General features: G+C 42.6%; 1 protein-coding gene across 1 annotated transcript in view; it reads right to left on the reverse strand.

The window, feature by feature from the left end:
• Positions 1 to 488: 488 nt before the first annotated feature.
• Positions 489 to 21,843, reverse strand: part of FBP2 (fructose-bisphosphatase 2) — a 30,528-nt gene continuing 9,173 nt past the window's right edge. Inside the window, exons 4-7 of the mRNA XM_078061264.1 lie at positions 12,592 to 12,732; positions 10,318 to 10,455; positions 3,980 to 4,099; positions 489 to 902 (exon numbers count right to left, since the gene is read on the reverse strand). Coding sequence (XP_077917390.1) covers positions 708 to 902; positions 3,980 to 4,099; positions 10,318 to 10,455; positions 12,592 to 12,732 — 594 coding nt within the window. The 3' untranslated portion in view covers positions 489 to 707. The remainder of the gene's footprint in view (positions 903 to 3,979; positions 4,100 to 10,317; positions 10,456 to 12,591; positions 12,733 to 21,843) is intronic.

Below are 21,843 nucleotides of genomic sequence, written 5' to 3' on the forward strand. Positions count from 1 at the left end.
CGACTATTGGCCATGCGTAGAGGTTCAAGCCTATTGTGGCTCAGAGCAAAAAGTTAAGAGGTTTTCTACTCTCTACGCACCCCTCTGACCCTGCTGACTTTGCCCCGCAAACCGGGCTTACTCCTCTTCCCCGCCCCATGGCTTCCCAATCCCCCAATTCAGGGCTGCGAACCATGCTTCTGCCAAATTCACTCGTTCAAAATGTGCAGATTGTTTCCATACTCCTCTGATCCTGTTCCTAGTTTTTCAAAATAGTTCAAGGTTAGTCTAGTTATACTCGAAACAAAGCAAGTTCAGGGTCCCCCTAGTACTCTGCTCTCTTGGAAACAGTCTCCACTAAGTTCAAATTTTAAGCCAACCAAGACAAATTCTTAACTGATCTCTAAACTTTATGCCCCAAAGTCCATAGCTGCGGATTCCCTGGCTGAGACTTGGAACTCTAACCCTATTAGCCGCTGTTCATAAGAGAAGACAGATCAAAGTTGTTCTTTTCCCATGTGGGTTTTTATTTTGAGCCCTTCCCACTGAGCACAGAATCGCCTCTGGCTTCTAGAGCTGTGCGGAGCACGTCACTTCGGCTCTTCTTTGGGGGATTCAGGGGGGCTTTGCCTTTTGTTACTCATCACCACTGTTTACAATGATCGTTCCTTTAGGGCCCTTAATAGAAGGACAAGACAAAGAAAAGGCAGCGTTCAGGGTGAAACCCACTACCTGCCTGCCTGGCTTTTCTGTACACAGGTGAGGTATTCCTTCACATCATCCGGGGACCCCAGAACGAGGGGGACTCGTTGGTGAATGGACTCCGGCTTCACGTCCAGCACGGGCTGGGTGCCCGTGGTCGCCAGGCCGCCAGCCTGCTCTATGATATAGGCCACAGGATTGCACTCGTACAGGAGCCGAAGCTGTGGGAGAAAAAGAGTCAGGTGGACAAGCTCTGCAGGGGGCCAAAAATCCCGAAGCCACACCCCTAAACCTTGCTGGGGAATTCCGGGAGCTGAACTTCAGTGTCTTCTTAGCATGAATACACTGGGTTCATCGCCTTGTCTTTGGGGCACCGCTGGTCAGTCTCTAGCTGTCTTGTGACCTTTGTGTTTATGAGAGGCCTGCCTCCTCCCTTGGGAGGATGAGATCGAGACACTTGTTTGCTGTTGGTTCAGCAGTGAGGCAAACGGATGCTGAGGCCTGGTCAGGAGCCTCTGTATGTGAGGCCTTATGGCTAGCGAGGAGTCCAGCTTAGATGAGATGGAAGGTCACCTGGAGAATACTAGGTGGCCTCTCAGGATAACCTCAGTGTTCGACATCATGTGGCAGAACCCCACATCTCAAGTGTCAGCTTGACCAGGTAGTTTGCTGGGGTTTAAACGGCCTTTTCTCTTGGCCCCCAAGACTGAGTTAATGTCCACTGTTCGCACTGCTGTAGCCTCCTGCACGGTCCTCTTCAGTTTGTCACACTGAGGGTTGCCCTTGAGGGCAGGGACAGAGGCTGTCTGGGCTGGCCACTGTGGCATCTCCCTTCCCAGTAATGTCTGACACAAGGGAAGTGTCCCAACAAGGCTACTCTGTCCCTTGCCCAAGGGCTCCCAGTGGAAGGCAGAAATGGGCAGGCTGGGAGGGTAAGGTCAGCCTGTGCTCTGCTTTCCAGGTTGTGCCCGTGGACCCAGGAATGAGCCTCTCCTGAGGAAGGCCTGCTTTTTCTACCAGGCACTATGGGAACTAGCAGGCGTCTGCCCTGCCTCCAGGGAGTGGCTGGGGAATTACATTGAAATGGGCTGGACCCAGTGCCTTTTTAAGGCCTATTTCGGTGATTATGCTGTGATTCCCTCCTGACCACCCCAACCCCCACCAGACACACACGCACATCACATTAGATTCAGGGTGACAGTCCGGCTGCATGTTCTAACTCAGTATCATACTATCTTCCCCTTCCTTCCCAATAGGTATAAAATCTGTATTTAAGAGAAAACAAGTTCCTTTCTGTAATCAGCTTACAATGTGGTTGAGCCAGCTTTCTGCAAACTTTTCTTTCCCATTCTTTTCTTCAAATCCATTCTGAAGATCATTTGAAACTCTTTGAGAAGCAGTCATATCTTGTGCTAATTTCTGAATCATTGTTATTTCATGGTGAAAAACGAAATATCTCTGGTCTAGGTTAGAGAGCCAGGCATTCGGGAGAGAGTAAGTTAAGACTCCAGGGGGCATACTGCCATTTTGGTAAAACAATATACACTACCCTCACCCTAGACCTCCAGCTCTTGGAGCAGTGGGTGTCCTGGCAGGGTACAAAGAAGCCCCAGTGGGTGTGGACACACTTGGATCTGCTAGTTTTGTCCCTGATCATCCACAGGAGGGACACTGGAGGCCAATCGGTCCTGGACAGCTACCTGTCAGCTTCTAGAACTCGGCTCTTTCTTCCCCTTTTCCTTGCTCTGGGTGCTTGACGATGAGGGGTTTGGGATGTCAGACAAAGACTCAGACTGTAATTAAGTAGCCTTTGTTTGTACTATGTTGATTCAGATACTTAAAAGAAAAAGAAAAAAGCACAACATCCTCACATAAAGTTTGTCTTTGAGCCAAGGCTGCCTTTCACCTAAAGTTGCCCTTGTAGTAAATTCATCTCAAAACACAATGTACAGGTCTTCATGTTGCTTTGACCTGCAGTCCATGTGATCTACTTTTTTTCTGCAATTAAAATCTAAACAGATATACAGAGACAAGCACACATAGGAGAAAAGGCATACACATCTACCCCAGCCCCAAAACACACACCGATGCGCTCACAGAGACCACAAAAGCTAAAACACAGAGTTCAGGAGCCAATGATACTTTCAATAGGGATGGTGGTGATGGTGCTATGAATATATAGATCTATACATGGAATTATATGTACTTATGGAAATGTCTCTATAATTACATGGGCATATTTTCTGACTCATTGTAAATCATTTTAACAATTATTAAGAAATAGCCTAACATTTTCTGTGTTGGAACTGAGTAGGCAGCAAGAGTGGTTCTATGTAGGCATTCCCTCATTTTCGAGATCTCATTTACTACCCCGTGCCAGCACCCATCATGAAGACTTGGCTGTGATTCTTACTTCCGAAAGTTATAATATACCTAAGCTCAACACTCACATGAAGAGAAATTCCTGACACAAAAATCTTCCCTCTGGTCTCATGTGCTCTTAGATTTCTTGTCATGGCTTTGAGTCTGGCATTCCAATAATTCAAACTGCACACACTGGGAGACAAATATACATGTGGCCAGTTGTTGGTGTGTCTGAGAGTACAGTAGATGTTTGTTTTGATTTGTCTACTTACCTACGATTTCTATGATTGGCTAAAAATCAGAGAGGTTTCCATGGGAGGGTCTATTCAAGATAGATGCATTTGGATCATAAGATTCCCATCTGATCATATAAGTATTTTAGGGTTTGTGTCATAAAGTTGCAGTAAGATCACCCAGGAGCTACCTTTCCAGAAGTACTAAATAAGTTCTGACCAGAAGCTCTTATTCTGGAGTTTGGGAACTCTCTAGAGGATTCATGGGTAGACTTCAGGTCATCCGTGAACTCCCTAAAAACGTATGTAATATGTATGTTTATGTGCATTTTTTTTCCTGGGAAGTGGATCCATACCTTTCATTAGATTCTCAAAGGGTCTATCATCCAGAATCAGGTGATGCTGAAGCTACGAGTCAGGTGCAGGACATAGAAAACAGTAGATGAACACAGCTGACTTATAGTGAATGATGGGCATGAGGCCAGGGAATTCCAAGGCCAGTGAAAATTGCCAATAACAACTTCAGCTTCTACCACAGCCTCAAAATTCATTAACGGGAAATACACCTCTTTTCTCTTCCACCTGCCCACTCACAAACAGATGTGAAAAGGACAGAGCAGTAGCCAAAAAGCAGGCATGAAGAGAAAGGGAACTCCAACTGGCTTACTGAGTGATACAGCCAGGGGACAAATGAGAATTACCTTGCCCTTAGGACTTTTCTGGTTCGCCGGGTACAGGAAGATCCCTCCATAGACCAGGGTGCGGTGCACATCGGCTACCATAGAGCCCACGTACCTGGCCCCATAGGGAGCACTGCCATCCTAGAAGGCAGAGAGAGAAGAGACAAGATGTTCACCTGGATTACATACTCCCTTACCCACATATCCTGCCTTAGGAGGTTTGGAAAGCGAAGTAACTATTAAAGGCTTCTAAGGGAAGAAGGAGACATCAGCAGCATTTAGGTTTGGATTAGACAAGCAAGAGATATTCACACACACACACCCCCCCAAAAAAAGGATTGAATTGCAATAAAAGCAGGCGGTGTAGGTGATTCCAAACCCTGAATATTAGGTGGAATGCAAAAGTAGTACTGTTCACAAATTGTGTGTAAACTCAGCTCAATAAATAATTTTTTTAGCATCTTATTTATGCCTGGCACCAGGCCGGGCCCTGAGGATGCCAGAAATGGGAAGACAGTCTCTGCCCCCAAGGAACTCACCAACTGAAGGGGGAGACTAGCATACATAAATGAATAAAAATAAATGAATTTACCCCCCACCACTCAGGGGGTGGGAGGGATGGGGTGGCTGGGTGATAGACATTGGGGAGGGTGTGTGCTACGGTGAGTGCTGTGAATTGTGTAAGACTGTTGAATCACAGACCTGTACCTCTGAAACAAATAATACATTATATGTTAAAAAAAAAAGAAGAAGAAGAAGAAGATAGCAGGAAGGGAAAAATGAAGGGGGGGAAATCGGAGGGGGAGACGAACCATGACAGACTATGGACTCTGAGAAACAAACTGAGGGTCCTAGAGGGGCGGGGGGTGGGGGATGGGTTAGCCTGGTGATGGGTATTAAAGAGGGCACGTATTGCATGGAGCACTGGGTGTTATACGCAAACCATGAATCATGGAACACTACATCAAAAACTAATGATGTAATGTATGGTGATTAACATAACATAATAAAAAAATGAATTTACAATTTTATGATAAAAAGATGAATAACCCAATTTTAAAAATAGACTAAAAACTTACCTTATACCACATGACAAATTAACTCAAAGTGGATGGAAGACCTACACATTAAGAGGTAAGACTATAAAACTCTTAGAAAATATCAACAGACTTTGTGGGGAAGAAACTTGAAAGAACTGGTATCAAAATTTTCTAGCAAAGAAAACAGGAACATTTGTGAAAATGAAGAACAAGGAAAAGAGTATCTCTACCAAATCTAAGAGCACACATTGAACTAACAATATTTACATATACAAAGAAGAAATGCAAACGCTGACAAGTAGATCAGAATAGAGCCCAGTCCTGGGCCTAAAGATAGACGAGAATTTCGTTTATTCTGAACAGGACCTTTCAATCAGCGTGGGAGAGGACTATTAATGAGCAGCGCTGGGCTAGCTGCTTAGAGAAGAGGTGTATAGGATCCCTACCTCATTCTTTACAGCCAAATTATTTCAAGATGGAGAGAGTTAAAAGGAGAAAATCACAAATAATTTAGAATAAGCCTGTCCAATGAAGTTCTCTGTGGTGATGAAAACACTTTTTATCACCAACGTCCCATATAACAGCCACTGACCACGTGTGGCTGTTGAGCTCTGGTAACGAGACAGGTGTAGATGAAAACACAATTTTACATGTTATTTACTGGCAAGTATTTTAAATTTAAATAGCCACATATGGCTAATAGCTATTGTATTGGACAGCACAGAAGAAGAAAACATGAGTACATTAATTTATAATTTGGTACACAACACCCATTAGATATAAAGAAAGATAAATTTGATAACATAAAATTGTAAACACCTCTACGGAATCAAAAGCTGAAAGTCTACACATATTTCTAACATGAATAACAGATAAAAGGCTAGTTTCCTTCATTTACTAAGCACTTATACAAGGCAAGAAGAAAAAGACAAATAATACTAATTAAATATTTGCTAAGAACAGAAATAAGCAATTTACTAAGACAAAAGTAGGTGCTCAATAAATACAAGGAAAGCTGTATGACATAAACCATAATTAAACATGTGCAAATCAAGCCACAAGGTTCACTTTTTTACCATCAGATGGACAAAAATTTAAAAAGATTCACCATATCTGCACTGGCAGGGACACAAGGAAATGGGTACTCTTCTGGACTATTTAGCCAGAGAGTATAAACTGATGCAACTTTTCTGGAAGAGTATTTGGTAACATCAGCATGTGAAATGCTCATACTCTTTGACCCAGCAACTTCAGCAAGATATGTGCCCTACAGATATACTTGTAAAGGTAATGAGCATACAATTTTGGGATCTCCATTGCAGCTCTGTGTCTCCTGATGGAAAATCATAGACAAGCAAAGCTGCTCTCCATAAGCAATTAGCTCGATCTGTCCTCTCAACACAAGGCTGGGCAGCCCTTTCAGTCAATGTCATAAATCTGTATGTGCTTGTGTAGAACAATCTCTAAGTCATGAAAAAGAAAATCAGATGGGCTAAGATGCTCTACCTGATGTTCTTAAAGGGTGGTGGGGTAGATATGGAGATGAATGTGCATTATCCCTCCCACCATCCCAACTCAAAGAATAAAATCAGCACTTGGCAGTGGTCATCCCTGGAAAGAGCAACCTGGCTGGGGGTAAAGGAGAGAGGAGGCTTTCACCTTTAATTTTGTATATTTCTGTATGTTTTACATTTCCTAATCTTAGATTACTTTTTAAAATTGAAGTAAAATTCACATCAGATAAAATTAACCATTTTAAAGTATATAATTCAGTGGCATTTAATACATTTATAATGTTGTACAACCATGACCTCTATCTAGTTACAGAACATTTCCATTACCTAAAAGAAAACACGATACCCATTAAATAGGCTCTGTCCTCCCTTCCCCCAGTGCTTGGCAACCATTAATCTGCCTTCTGTCTCTGTGCATTGACCTTGTCCTTGCATCTGGCTCCTTCCACTCAGCATAAATGTTTTTGAGATTCATCATGCTGTGGTATGCATCAGTACTTCATTCCTTTTCACAGCTGAATAATGTTCCATTGTATGGATGTACCGCCTTTTTTCATCTGCTCATCAGTTGATGGACATTTGAGTTGTTCCCACCTTTGGTTATTGTAAATAATGCTGCTATGAACATTTGTGTGCAAGTTTTTTCTGAATATATTGTTTTCAATTATTTGGGGTGTATACAGAGAAGCGGAATTGCTGGGTCATACGGCAATTCTATGTTTCATTTTTTGAAAATTTTGTTAACGAGAATAAAAATTACAGTTTCAATCAATTGGAAGCATTATGGACTATTTAGTGTTTTCTCCCTTGGGGCTTTCTGTATTAAAAAATAGTAATTGAAAGTACTTAAAAGAGAAAGCAGCAGCTTCATGCCAACACCCACCAGGCCATCCTCTCCTGCGTTCATCTCTGCCTTTCTCTCTTCTCAGAGAATTGCTGAGGGAAGGGGGCACAGATTATTTTCCCTACTTTCCCTCTAATCTTTCTAAGGGATCACTGCAAACCTCCACCGTAGCCAGGAGGATGCCCACCACTCTGTTGAGGGTATCCCCATTTGTCCAAAGTCAAAATTCCTTTTTGTATCTACAGGTGGAAATCCTAGAAAGTAGCTTTGGGTTTCATTGTCTATTCATCTCTATTGTCTTATCAGTTAGAATTGGACACTCCCAAGACCATCCAGCACTTCCATCAATATGATCTTTGTTTTCACATCAAGAAGAAAGTCCCTCCCTGGACTCTCAAGCATTGCCTGAGGAAATCATCAAGCATTCACACTGGTTTCCTGCTGTTACACGTAGACTAAACTTTCTGGGCCAGAACCAACTAATCCTTAGTCTTCAATTTATGGAATTGTAAGGGATTTTATGTAAAAAGCAAGCAAGAAAAACCAAAACTTCCTAGAGACAAAACAACTCCTTTTATGCTAGGGGCAGATGCATATTAAATCTAGAATTTCATGTTAAAAAACAACTGGAGGATTCTGGAGACTTGCCTTATGTTGGGAAATATGTGCCTTTGCTGTTGAGAAGGGTCTCATCTTTGAATTGGTATTGAAATACTGATTAATATGTTGGGCTCAATAGTCTACCATTTCCATGATAAGTGAACACTGACTTTCTATTTTCTAAGAGGGACTACTCCTCTGAACAGCTGTTGCAGAGTGAGGAGGAGGTCAGAATAACCTGCTGTTTAGATCTTACTGCACGAGTCCCACCCGTTCAGCATACTGGGTGCAATAACGGGCAGCCATCTATGGGCTATTCGAGTGATGTTACCCTGTTCTGTATGTAATGCATACATTCCCCTTTATTTTATTTTTGTCTCACTGTCTCCATTCTGAATCTGTAGATTAATTTTATAATGTAGTGAAATGTCTAAGAAGCTGCCTAGTGCAGTGCTTTTTCAAGTGTGGATGGAAATCCATTAATGGGTCATAAAATCCATTTAATGGGTCATTACTAAACATGTTTTTTTCAAATGAAATGCAATCTAAACAAATGGAATGGAACAGAAGAGATCAGATCAGAACAGAATAGAATTGAATAGAAAAGAATGAAAAAATATCTTAGAGCACAGTAGACAGTAAGGTAGTTTACTTTTGTTTCGGTGGGGCATGTGTGAGTGTGTGCGTGCATGCTTGCACACATGTGCTCTGAATTAAACAGAAAATGCATTTGTTATTAATGGTCACAGTCAAAAATTCTTCAGAACCACTGGCCTAATGGACCTTTCTTACTCCTGGGACATCTCTTGTGACACTGTGTAGGCCCTCTTAAGGAATTTACTCCATTTTGTAAAATTGCAAAGTGTAGCTTTACCTTAGAACCTAGTGTCTTTCTTCTAGCTGTAGTCAAACTATCTAAGCTGGCCTGTGAGAAAGGATACAAAAGAAACATCTTTTTTAAAGAGCAGAGAGCATTATTTGGGAGGGAAAATAGTTAAAATGGAATTGAGAAAGATCTTAAATATCTTCTAAGAGTTCCAGTTTTACTGAGAGGGCAAGGGATTTATGTTTCTTCCCTGACTAGCATAATCATGCTCTTTGCGTGGTTTTCCATTTCGGAGCCCAGCCTGTGGTAAGATTTACAAGGGGTCCTCGTGGGGTCAGCCTGTTCACCAGCTGTCGGTCACTCATGAGCTGATGCCTTTTTTCTCATTTGAAATCTCCCCTTCAAAGAGATTTATGGTATTTTTTGTGCAGGACTTTTGTTTTTTAGTGGTAACATAAATATCTTCTTTTATGGGCTCAAGGAGAGGCACTTTTTAGCTTAGAATGGGAGCCACTATGAAACATCTCCAAGACCGGAAGCATGTAAATAATATTGACTTTATCAACCTTACAATTCACATCCTGTTACTTTTGCCCTCAAGACGTTGGATGGGTTTGTGCGTGATGGTGAAATACAACCCTATGAAGGAGAGGTACAGGAAACTGCATTTTTGAGAACTTCACTTAAAAAACAAATGAAAGAAAGTAGAAAGTTCTCTATAGCTTCAGCTTGGGGCCACAGAGGCAGGTCCTGGGATCCTGCTGACTGACTGCCTCTTGGTCCCATGGAATCATGAGCTCTTTCTCCTTGGAGTTCATGAGGACTCCCAGGGACGCCAGGCAGGCACCCCATACCACTGCCTTCCCACCACAGGATAAAGGGCCTCTCTTGTGACATCCCCCAGAATTTGGTGAGAGATGGTCCCACTTGTAAACAGGCTTGCATTCCTCTTCCAATTTAGAACAGATTTTACACTCTTGATCTGGAAATTCTTTGACTCTGCTCCCACACCTGTCTTAAAAGCTCTCTTAGTATGGTGAATATACTGAATGGATTCTTTGGGGTGCATTAATAGACACATGAAGTCCAGAACTTGGTAATCCCGTTGAGAGACAAAGAACATCCTAAAGCTTGGGGTAAACACAGGACATATAAATGGGACTTTCAAATATAATTACTACACCTAAAAGCAAATAAAAGTGAGTGACCAGAATCTATATAGGTGGTAGCTCAGCAAGCAAATGACCTGACAGGTTCTGGCCTGAACCCTGAATTTTGAAAATGTGGTCTGTCTTCTTCATAAACAATGTCTCCTGGAAAAACGAAACTAGGGAGTATTATCTTGAGGAGGTAACTTTTAGCTGTAAAAGACATTGCTCGTTTATGAAGAAAGGCACAGTCTGCCATTCTCATACTGATCAGAGTCATAAACAGCGGCATCACCTCTTTTAGCCAGGCTCCCAAAGCCGCCACCCAAACAGGGACCCACTGAGGCAGCATTCTCCCTGCTACTGCCTTAGGCTTTCTTCACTCACCTCAGGAAATTTCTTTCTCTGCACATATTCTGAGGTGGCAGCATCAAAATACTTGGCATAGCCCTCATTGAGACTGTAAATCTTTCCTTTCTGTTTTATCTTGACATCTTTTTCCACGAGGACAAATTCACCGAGAGCCTAGAAGGATGAAAAGAAACACCTGGAAGAAGAGAGATACCAGGAAACAGAAGGCAATAGCACAGTCCCCAACAATCAGAGAGCATCGGAAGGTGTGCGCCTGCTCGAGGAGCCCGGCCGTGCCATGTCCTTCTGCAGCTCCAGCGGTGCTCTAGCAAGAGATGGAATAATTCAGAGGAAAGAGGGAACGTTTCCTTGCTAATTTTCACTGCCTGACAGATTACTTATTTATAGGGAAGCTCAAAGTATTAATGCCCCAAGTTCTCATTCCTGGTTAATTCCTAATGTTTCCAGGAAGATTTGGGCCATCGACAATGAGAGGAAGAAGTTTCATGGACAGGATTCATCATAAAGGTAGGGGATGCAGTTCCCCTACAAATGTGTGGTCCGTTTATTTTAATGACTCAGTCCTAGAAACCATGAAAGATTCCCAGTATCCCAGTGACTCTTATACAGGGTAATGAGGAAATCCCTTCAATCAGAAACTGTATTCACTTGGCATAAGAAATGAAAAGGATAAAAATGAAAGAAATCATCAGAATTATTAATAAAATTGTGCCCACTGCCCCCACCGTGGTTACTCTGCAGGACATCCCTCAGGTACCCATTTATCTGAGTGCTTATGGATGTGATTAGCTGGCTGCATGTATCACCTTGAAAGGCTGGATGTCTCTTTAAGTCACAAGGAGAAAAACCAGGCTTGGAAATGTAATCAGTTTTAATGAACTTTGAAGACTAAGAAAGTGAAATCCCCCAGGATGATAGCTCACAGCTGGCAGCTAGACTAGAAGGTTCCTAATAAACATAGGAATTTATATTCCCAGAATATAAAAGAGGCAAGACCATGCTGACCATGTCTGAAATAAGACAGTGATGAGAATACTCAGCAACCACAAAAGTAACTAAGCATCCTTCCCCTCTGCTGTGAGTGATGACTTCTTCTTAACCAATGAATCTCTACCTTCACTTCAATCTTCCCACCTCCCAGATAAAAATGATTGATACACAATCATTAATTGAATCACTCCCAAGCCAGAATTGACCCTCTCTTTCTTGAATCCTCCTGAGATCATCAAGCAAAAGCCCACTTGCTATAGTGTAAGTCCATCCCAACTCCCTCCTAGCATGACACTCTACTGTTCTTCTAGAGCACATCCTTCCTTGTTCAGTAAACTCAACTTCTTTTTATTATAGGCAAGTTCCTGATAGTCTCCGGCTCATGAGCTTTAATAACTTGCTGTGGACATTTGTTGCTTTGGAGCAGCCCAGTGTGGAGTAAGACTTCCTAAAAGCAGCCTAACTCCCTTTGAAGAAGTAACTCTTCTCATTGGATGCCAATCTAGGAAGACTGAGCCTCCTCCAGCCCAAGGTCAGGCATTTGACTTAGCTTGGCAAATTAAATATTCCTCCCTGGCACTTGAAACCTGAGTGAGAGACACAGAATCAGGGGTAGTGTCCAGACCAGACTGGCCATGCTGCAAGCCTGGGACTCCTGCATCCTAGTCCTCAAGACCTGCCCATTTCCAGCCTGTGTCCTGAGCTTTACCACTAATACGGTAACATCCTTTACTTAATTGGGAAGAACATCTACTTTAGCGGCAGTCCCACAAACCCATGCTGTCCAATAGGATAACCACTAGTCACGTGTGGCAATTTAAGTTAATTAAAATGACATAAAGTTTTAAATCTGAGTTTCTTAGTCACACTAACCACACTGCAAGTGTTCAACAGCCACATGAGGACAGCACAGATTACAGAACATATGCATGGTCACAGAAAGTTCTATTGGATGGTGCTGCTCTAAAAAATCCATGTTTCTGTCTAGACATCGGTAACATTGGGGTTTTTTAAATTATTGTATTTCTATAAGCCAAAGAGATTGGATGCATTTTTGGATTAGAAACTCCTTAAGGGCAGAGCCTGGTTGATACGACAGACCCCACAGAACACTTCAAACGCCCTCCATTGGACACAGGTCATTAATATTTTTTGATGTTGGTGTTGATTCCCCAACTAGCCTCTCTTGTCCCAAAAGCAAGTATTAAGAATGACCAGAAAATTACCCCAGCCGACTGGGATTCATGCACAGAGACGCAGGGAGCCCTATGTACTGAACCTGCTACATTAGGTACCTACTGGGTCGAGCATGAAGAGGTCCACGCCTTGGCCAGTGGAAAGAGCCACGAGGGTTGCACTACCATAGAGGGCATAGCCTGCAGCCACGATATTTCGGCCTGGCTGCAGAGCATCCTTTTCAGAAGGCTCGTCCTCTGTGGTCTATGGAAGAGAAAAGAGAAACACGGGGTGTTATTGTCTCTGGACAGAACCCTTTGCCAGAGGCCTGGGCTTCAGCTCTCTTTGAACCACTGAAGGAAGTGCAGTCCTCAGAATTTTGAGCTGAAGCACACGCATCTGGAGGGAATGCATTGCCATGGTAACAAATGGTTCTAGCTGAGCCATTGCAGAGGCCATCTTTGGACTTCTCCCTGGTTTCCGAACACATTTGTCTGCATCCTACCAAAAACCACCCCAAGATGCTAAAACCACAGCCCCTCTTAAAAATTATAAGCCGTGCTCCTTAACTGTTACAACAACCAAGGTCATTAAGCTTGATCTTGTGCCATATCTCATTGTACGTACTCAACGGTCCTCTGAGGGAAATATCTTTATCATCTCCATTGTGTGGATGCACCACTCAGAGCCTGAATGTTTGGATAACTCACCTGACACCAAGAAGCCTCAGAGCTGGAGTCAAGCCCAGGCAGCCTGGCCCGGGGCTCTTCCCCGTTCCACGTGCTGCACCTCGAAGGCCTTGCCCTTGCTTGCCCCCCACCTCCACCCCCACACCTCCACCCTGAGCCCACGTCTACAGTTCTGAACGTTTTCTTGAGGAAGCTTTTCCCTTTGCCATGGCAGCAGTGCAGATGTGAGTGGGACTTCAGAGACAGGACAGGTGGGGATGCTGAGGAAGGAACAGCGAATGTTCTCAATGGAGGGGCAGGGCTGCAGCTGAGATTCCACTTTAGACCCACTTTCCCCAATACCTCTCGAAGGTTCCTTCCTTCCCCACCTCCTTGTGCTCTAAAAGGCAAGTGAATAAAATCTGATTAGTTTGGAAAAATGAGTAGCAAACTTCTGGGCTCGGCTGTGAGGAGCTGAGTTGGGGAGGGGGGAGGAGAAGAGGCACGCTCCATTCTTTCCCCACCTTCATCTGGGGTTCTGACTTCACAGCAAAGCCTTCAGGGATGGGAGAGAATTCTGGACAAGCACTGGGGCTGGCTCTGGACCCTAACATCATTGTGGACGGCAGATGTGACAAGAGCTTGGAAGGAGAGGCGAGTGGGCAAACTTCCATCAACTCTTTTCAAATCAGAAGAGCCAGATGGATGCAGCTCCACAGATCATGGCAAATAGCTATGACGAATGTGATAGGTTGAGGCTCCAAACTCACTTTCCCATAGCCTGTTATGCCCAAGGAGCATGGAGCTGGGTGTGCAAGGGTTAAATACGAACTGCTGGCCTCACTGCTTCTAAGCCATTCGATTCCCCACTCTTTGTTTTCTAGCACAGCTACCTTGGCTGTTTAATTAGATGCTTTGTTCTCTCTAGATGCCAGTGGATTTTGGCTAAAAGTCCAGTCCAGAAATATTGCATAGAGATTCCCTGCTGAGCAGAAAATTCCAGAGAATTGCAAAGTGGTGGAGGTGAAGGAAATACCTTTAAAATTATGAAGACACACTGGTGATTATGTAAATAGGAATCAGAACAACAATATTGAGCCAGAATGTTATACGCACTTTAAAAATATATCAATTATGCTAATTAATTCCCCTGTAGAATAACTTCTTCAGGGTAAAATAGTAATTTTTATTTATATAAGGCTTTATCTTTTTCAAAGTACTCTCACATCATCATGCTTTTGTGAAAGAATGGAGAGTCTCCCTAACCCTCATTTAAAAGTGAAGGGATGGAGGTCAGGAGAGGTACCCACACATTTTGAAACCAGTGAGTGATAAAGCTGGGATGGACCCACATCTCCCAATGCTAAAGCCAGCATCCTTCTCAACACTGTCACGGAATATGGGGCCAGTCGGCCCTTTGTGTGTAATATCCTAACGACTTCACTGTAAAACCGATCTTCTTTAAAAGTGTCACGTTCCCTCTAATAATTTTTCCTTATTTTCACAGTTTTGCATTTTTTTGCAACTAATTACATTTTTATTTGACTTGGACATGTTCAATAAATTGGCCTTATTTCTAATTCCTGGCCACATAAGGATTTTGAGAACCAGGCCCTGTAGCAGACTCTCAAAGTGGACCAGCAGCATCAGCATCAGCATCCCCTGGGATCTTGTTAGAAGTACAAATACTTGTCTCCCCCACCGCTCCCCCAATCAGGCCTACAGAATCAGAAACTCTGGGCCTCCAGAAAGCTTCCAGGTGATTCCGAGGCATGCTAGTTTGGGAAACACAGCTCTAAAGCATGAGTTCTTAAGAATCTTCAGAAAAGTGGAAGGTTTTTTACTAAAATCTTTAGTCTTCACCATCGAAGCTTCTGAAACACCTTCATTCGGCCACGAGAAGGACCACATTTTCTGTGTATGAAACCAGAGGTCTGTCCTGCTGATTTCTCCCTGACCAGAGGCTGTCCTTCCTCTGAGCTGTGGTCCTGCAGCCCCCACACAGCCTAGCACCCTCTCTGGGGCCCTCTGGGCTCTGAGCTGGGGCTTGAAAGCGAACTACTCCTTCCCCACTGGCTTCACTGGCTTCTAATAACAGGTGGAAGTCTCTGGCCTAAAGAAACAAGAAAAAATACTTTCTAGATCACAAGACTTCCCTCTAGCCACTGCCCTATCTCCATCTTCATCTAGGTCCTGGAGTCTAGAATGCCTGTCTATACTAGCTATCTTTCTTCTTCTGCCCCCACTGCAGGCTGCCAGATATGACCCCCATCTACCATCTCAGGAGCATACTGTCCAGTCCTCCTTACCCTACCTTTGGGCAATGTTGGGTCACTTGGCTGCTGTCTCCATCTTGATATGGGTCTCTCCTGAGCATCTGTCCACCTCCCTCTTTTCTGACCTCCAATATTGTGATTTATAAGAAATACCTATTTGTGCGTTCAGCTGACCAAAATGCACTTCTCATATATACTTAGTTTTTGCCCACAGTTCCTGGCTCACAGCTTCCAAAACCCTCAGACCTCCCTTAGTGTTGAGAGTGATAAAGTGTCTTTGTCATGCTGATGGATGACTTTTGGACAGCACAGAAGGAGGGTGGCTTGTTGCCAGGAGAACCAACCCCTGTGATTAGAAGGTTGGAACTTTCAGCCCCACCCCCTGACCTCCTGGAGGCGTAGAAGGGATGGAGATGGAATCTACTGCCAGTGGCCAATGATTTCATCAAGTAAGCCTATGTAATGAAGCCTCCTTTAAACCTGAAAAGGACAGAGTTTGAAGAGCTTCTGGACTGGTAAACACCCAGAGGTTCAGGGAAAGTGGTATGCCTAGAGAGGGCAAAGACGCTCTGCACCCTTTCCCCATACCCTGCCCTAGGCATCTTTTCCATCTGGCTCTTCCTGAGTTATATCCTTTAATAATAAACTGGTGATCTAGCAACATGTTTCTCTGAGTTCTGTGAGCTGCTCTAGCAAATTAATCAAACCTGAGGAGGGGATCTTGGGAACCTCTGATTTCTAGTCAATCAGTCAGAAGTACAGGTAACAACCTGGGCTTGGGACTGGCATCTGAATTGAGTTGCCAAGGAGGGGGGTCATCGGAACTTCCAATCTATAGCAGGTTGGTCGGAAGTCCAGATAATAGCCTGGGGTTGCCTTGTAGGACTGAGCCCTTCACCCCTGGATTCTGATGCTATCTCCGGGTAGATAGTATCAGAAATGAGTTGAATTCTTGGACACCTGCCAGTGTCTGAGAATTGTTTGGTGCTATGTGGGGACCCTCCTCACCCCCACATTGGAATTGGGTCCAGGAACCCTTCATGGCCTTCTTTCTAGCTCTCTAGCTGTGCCTTCTTATTTGCTTTTGCCACCTCCTATTCTTCCGACCCCTTAAGTGTAGATGCTCCTCCTGGTTCCTCCCCGTTCTCGGGGTATCTAACCGGTGCAAAAGGGACTTTCTTAACTGCCTCCCTATCCAAAGTGGGTACTCTGAGTTGCTGTGAGACAAACAAATTTAATGAGGGCTAGGATAGATGCCTGACACAACCTGGCCCAATCAGAGTCTGCTCCAGAAATCCAGACACACGCAAATACACACGCAAGTTTATACATGTGCCTATATATACATGCAGATATACTTTTTCAGGAGCAGGCTGGGCAGGCTATTGCATAGGCATTCCCAAATTTAATCAAACCCTTCTTTAAAATTTAGATTTTTCCTGAAATTTTTTAACTTTTGGTTTTAAAATAATGATAGATTCACAGGAAGTTCCATAGATAGTACAGAAACTCCATGTACCTTTCACCCAATTTCCCTCAGTAGTTACATTGCATATATTTTACTATAGTACAATATCAAAACCAGGAAACTGACATCAGTATTAAGTCTGTGTGTCACTCTGTGCCATTTTATCACATGTGTAGACACCGCATAAGGATACAGAGCTATCCCATCAGGCAGAGAAATCTCCCTCTTGCTACTCCTTTATGGTCATACCCATCCTCCTTCCCCACCCAGCCATCCCTAACCCCTGGCAACCACTGATCTTTCTCCAGCTGTACAAGTATGTCTTTTTTTTTTTTTTTTAAGATTTGTTTATTTATTATTAGAGAGAGAGAGAGCATGGGGGAAGGGGGAGGGGGAGGGACAGAGGGAGAGAATCTTTCAAGCAGACTCCCTGCTGAGCATGAGCCAGATGCGGGAGTCGATCCCACAACCCATGAGATCACTACCTAAGCCAAAACCGAGAACCGGATGCTCAACAGACTGAGCCACCCAGGCGCCCCTGTACAAGTATGTCTTTTAGAGAAGGTTACATAAATGGGATCATACATTTTGTGAACTTTTGAAATTACCTTTTTTCACTTTTTACCCTTGAGACCCCTTGAAGTTGTTATGTGCATGGATAGTTTATTCCATTTTATTGCTGAGTGGTTCCTCATGGTATAGATGTATCACTGTTCAACCATTCACCTATTGTAGGACGTTTGGGTTATTTCCAGTTGTGGGCTATTACAAATAAAGCTGTCACGACCAATCACATGCAGGTTTTTGTGTGGACATAAGTCTTCATTTCTCTGGGATAAACGAAGAAACTGCCAAATTTTTCCCAAGTGGCTGTATCATTTTACATTTCCACTAACAACACATGAGGGACATGATTTCTCTGTATCTTTGCCAGCATTTGGTATTGTCACTATTTTGTATTTTAGGGGTTCTATTGGGTGTGTAGTGATGTCTCATCATGGTCTCACTTTGCATTTACCTAATGGCTAGTGATGTTGAACATCTTTTATGTGCTTATTTGCCAACAGACTCATTTTCACCTGTTTGGTGACATGTCTCTTCATGTCTCATGTTCTAATTGGATTGTTCAGAGTTTTTTACTAATGAGTTTTGAGAGTGCTTTTATGTTCTAGATAGGAGTCCTTTGTCAGACTGGTTTGCAAATATCTTCTCTCATTCTGTAGCTTGTGTGTTCATTCTCTTAACAGAGTATGCTTTTTGAGGAATTGTTCCATTTCATCTAAGTTGTCAGATTTATGTGTGTACAGGTGTTTATAGTATTCCCTTATTTTTCTTTTGATGTCTCCTAATTTTTTTAAAATACCAAAACAACTCTGAGATGAACAATCTAGTGCACAAATATGTGTTTCTCTGATTATTCTCCCAAGAGAAATTCCAAACAATGAAATTATTGGGTAAAAGACTATTGATACATATTGAAAAGTTGCCCCTCAGAAAGATTACATTAACTTATAGCTTTACCATCAGTGATAAAAGCATTTGCTTTTTTTTTTTTTTTTAGAGAGAGAGAAAGAGCACGTGTGCCTGCACAAGTGGGAGTGGGGTGGGGTGGGGGGAGGGGCAGAGGAAGAGGGAGAGAAAGAATCTTTAGCAAGCTCCACACTCAGCAATCATGACCTGAGCCAAAATCAAGAGTCGGACACTTAACCGACTGGCCATCCAGGTGCCCCAAAGCATTTGCTTTAATTCAATCTGATGAATATAAGAGAGCACTATTTTTTCAACTTGGCCAATTTGATGGCTAAAAAAAATTACATTTCTTTTGTTTTAATTTCCATTTTTTTATAGTTAACAATGTAAACTTCATTGCCTTCTTGGCCAATTTTATTTCTTATTTTGTAAGTTGCCCGTTTCATGTCTTTGTGTATTTCTCTCTCAGGGTATTTATCTTCTTGTTGTTTATTTTAATACCTTTTTACATATGAGAGATAGTAATGCCTTATATGTGTTACATCTATTTTCCTCGAGTGCCATCTGCCTTTTAATTTTATTTACAGTGTCCTTTTCTTTTGCAGTGCAATTTTTTGGTAATTAAAATTATTCAGGCACCTGGGTGGCTCAGTAGGTTAAGCATCTGCCTTTGGCTCAGGTCATGATCCCAGAGTCCTGGGATTGAGTCCCACATAGGGCTCCCTGCTCAGCAGGGAGCCTGCTTCTCTGTCTCCATCTGCCCCTCCCTCCTGCTCGTGCACCCTCTCTCTCTCTCACTCAAATAAATAAAATATTTAAAAATAAATAAATAAATAAAATTATTCATTACAGCCCATATTATTTTCTTCTCTGTCTTTACGGCTAGATAGAATTTCTCCTACATCAATGGGGCGCCTGGGTGGCTCAGTTGGTTAAGCGACTGCCTTCGGCTCAGGTCATGATCCTGGAGTCCCGGGATCGAGTCCCACATCAGGCTCCCTGCTCAGCAGGGAGTCTGCTCCTCCCTCTCATGCTTTCTGTCTCTCATTCTCTCTCTCGCAAATAAATACAATCTTAAAAAAAAAAAAAAAAAAAAGAATTTCTCCTACATCAAGATAAGGCCAGACAAATAGTCTTCTATGTTTTATTTCTTCTATGTTTTATTTCTCCATGAAATTCATTAACCCATCTATAATTTATTTCAGTGCATGGAAAAGAGAAAGGCTCGTTTTTTTTTCTGATTTTGAGATTTTTAAGATCTACTTCATATTAGTCATCTCTATTGCTATGACACTCTTCTCAGAAAATCTCAGAGTAGTTTGCAAACGATTTAGTGTTATCTTTCTCCAGTCTTTTTATTTCTTCCTACCCCAATAAAACATCTAAATCTGTCATAGGTAAAGGAAGGGATGCATCCTATAGCCCCTTACCAGTAAAGTTAATGGCAATTGCAAAGGCTCACTGTGTTTGGTGGTAGAAGGTATGGAAAAGTAGACCATTTTTCTTTGTATTGAGGTACAACTTACTCATAGCAAAGCACACAAATCCAAATTGTACAGTTCAATGAGTTTTTACATACATGTAATATATACTTATGTAACAACCAAGATCAATTTACAGAACATTTCTTTAAAAAAAAAAAAAGATTTTATTTATCCATTTGACAGAGAACGAGAGAGAAAGCGAGAGAGTGCACAAGCAGGGGGAGCGGCAGGCAGAGGGAGAGGGAGAAGAAGTCTCCCCATGGAGCAGGGAGCCTGACACGGGGCCTGATCCCAGGACTCTGGAATCCAACCGACTGAGCCACCCAGGCGCCCCATTACAGAACATTTCTAACAACCTACCAGACTCTTGCGCCCCTCCTTAATCACTATCACCTCCTCCAAAGGTAACGTCTACCCTGCCTTTTATCATGTGGACATCAAAAGGATAATCACCTTTGCCTGTTTTAGAACTTCATATAAATGAAATCACAAAGCATGTGTTCTTTTGTATCTAGCTTGTTTCACAACATTATGTCTTTGCAATTTTATCTGTTATTGCACATAGCAGTTTTCTGTTCTTTTTCATTGCTATGTAGTTTTCTGTTGTATGAATACACCACAATTTATTCATCTATTCTAATGTTGATACACACTTGGGCTTTGTTTTCCAATCAGGAGCTATTATGAATCATTTGTCACATGTCTTTGGACAGACACGAGCACTCACTTATCTTGGGTGCGTACCAGGAGTGGATTTGTTGGACCATAATGTATGACTCTATGTTTATCATCAGCAGGTGCCATCTCAACTTTCCAAAGTGTTTGTGTTATTTTTTACTACCACTAACAACGTACAATTCCCAGTTTCTTCATCAACACTTGGTATACACTTTTCATTTTAGCCATTCTCCTGGGGTGAATGATGTCTCGTTGTTTTAATGTTCATTTCTCTGAGGACCAATGATGTTGAGCATCTCTCTTGTGCTTATTATTAACAAGTTGTGGAAAAAAAATCTCTTTAGTGAAGTGCCTGTTTGAGTCTTTGCCCATCCCTTTGATTAGATTGATGGTATTTTTTTTATTCATTTGTAGAAGTTCTTATTCTGCATAGGAGTCCCTCGTTGGAAATATGTATTGAAAATCTTTTCTTCCAGTCTGTAGTTACCTTTTCACTCTCTTAATTTTGTCTTCTGATAAGCAAAAGTTCTTAATTTTAATGAACTATAGTTCATTAGCCCTTTCTTTCATGGTTATTGCTTTCAATCTCTTGTTTAAGAAATATTTACCTTCCCCAAAGGCATGATGATATTCTCCTGTGGTTTTTTTTCTAGCAACATATTGGTAGTTGCCAGGGGCAGGGGTGGAAGGGTGAGGGGCAAATGGGTGAAGGTGGCCAAAAGGTACAAACTTCCAGTCATTAAATGAATAAGTTGTAAGGATGTAATGTACAGCATGGTGACTATAGTTAAGAGTACGGATTGTACATTTGAAAGTGGCTATGAGAGTAGATCGTAAAAGTTCTCATGACCGGAAAAAATATATATATTTGTTTAACTATGTGAGGTGATAGATGTTAACTTACTATGGTGATCATCTCACAGTGTATATATATGCATACACATATACATATGTACATACATATCTTAAATCATTATGTTGTTCACCTATTCTAATCCAATGCCATATGTCAACTATATCTCAATAAAACTGGAGGCGGGTGAGAAGCTATTAAGAAATGTGATTGGTGGAGCTAGAGAGCCAATTTGAGCCTCCGACCGGCCATGTCCTGACTGCTGATTTTAGTCGAGTCACTTCTCCGTTCTTCAATGTGTTCACCAGTAAGAAAGCGACAGCAGAATATGCACCTGGCTCCCGGGCTCAGGCGAGGACTGACCCAGGAGCACGGTGCTTGCAGCTGGGCAGAACGTGCCCGACTCACGCTCAGCACGGGTGTCTTTTTCCAGAATCTCATAAAGATCACACCATCTGTCCCTTTATTTTTATCTCTA

Source organism: Halichoerus grypus, chromosome 14, assembly GCF_964656455.1.
Source record: "Halichoerus grypus chromosome 14, mHalGry1.hap1.1, whole genome shotgun sequence".
In the NCBI taxonomy this organism is placed as follows: Eukaryota; Metazoa; Chordata; class Mammalia; order Carnivora; family Phocidae; genus Halichoerus; species Halichoerus grypus.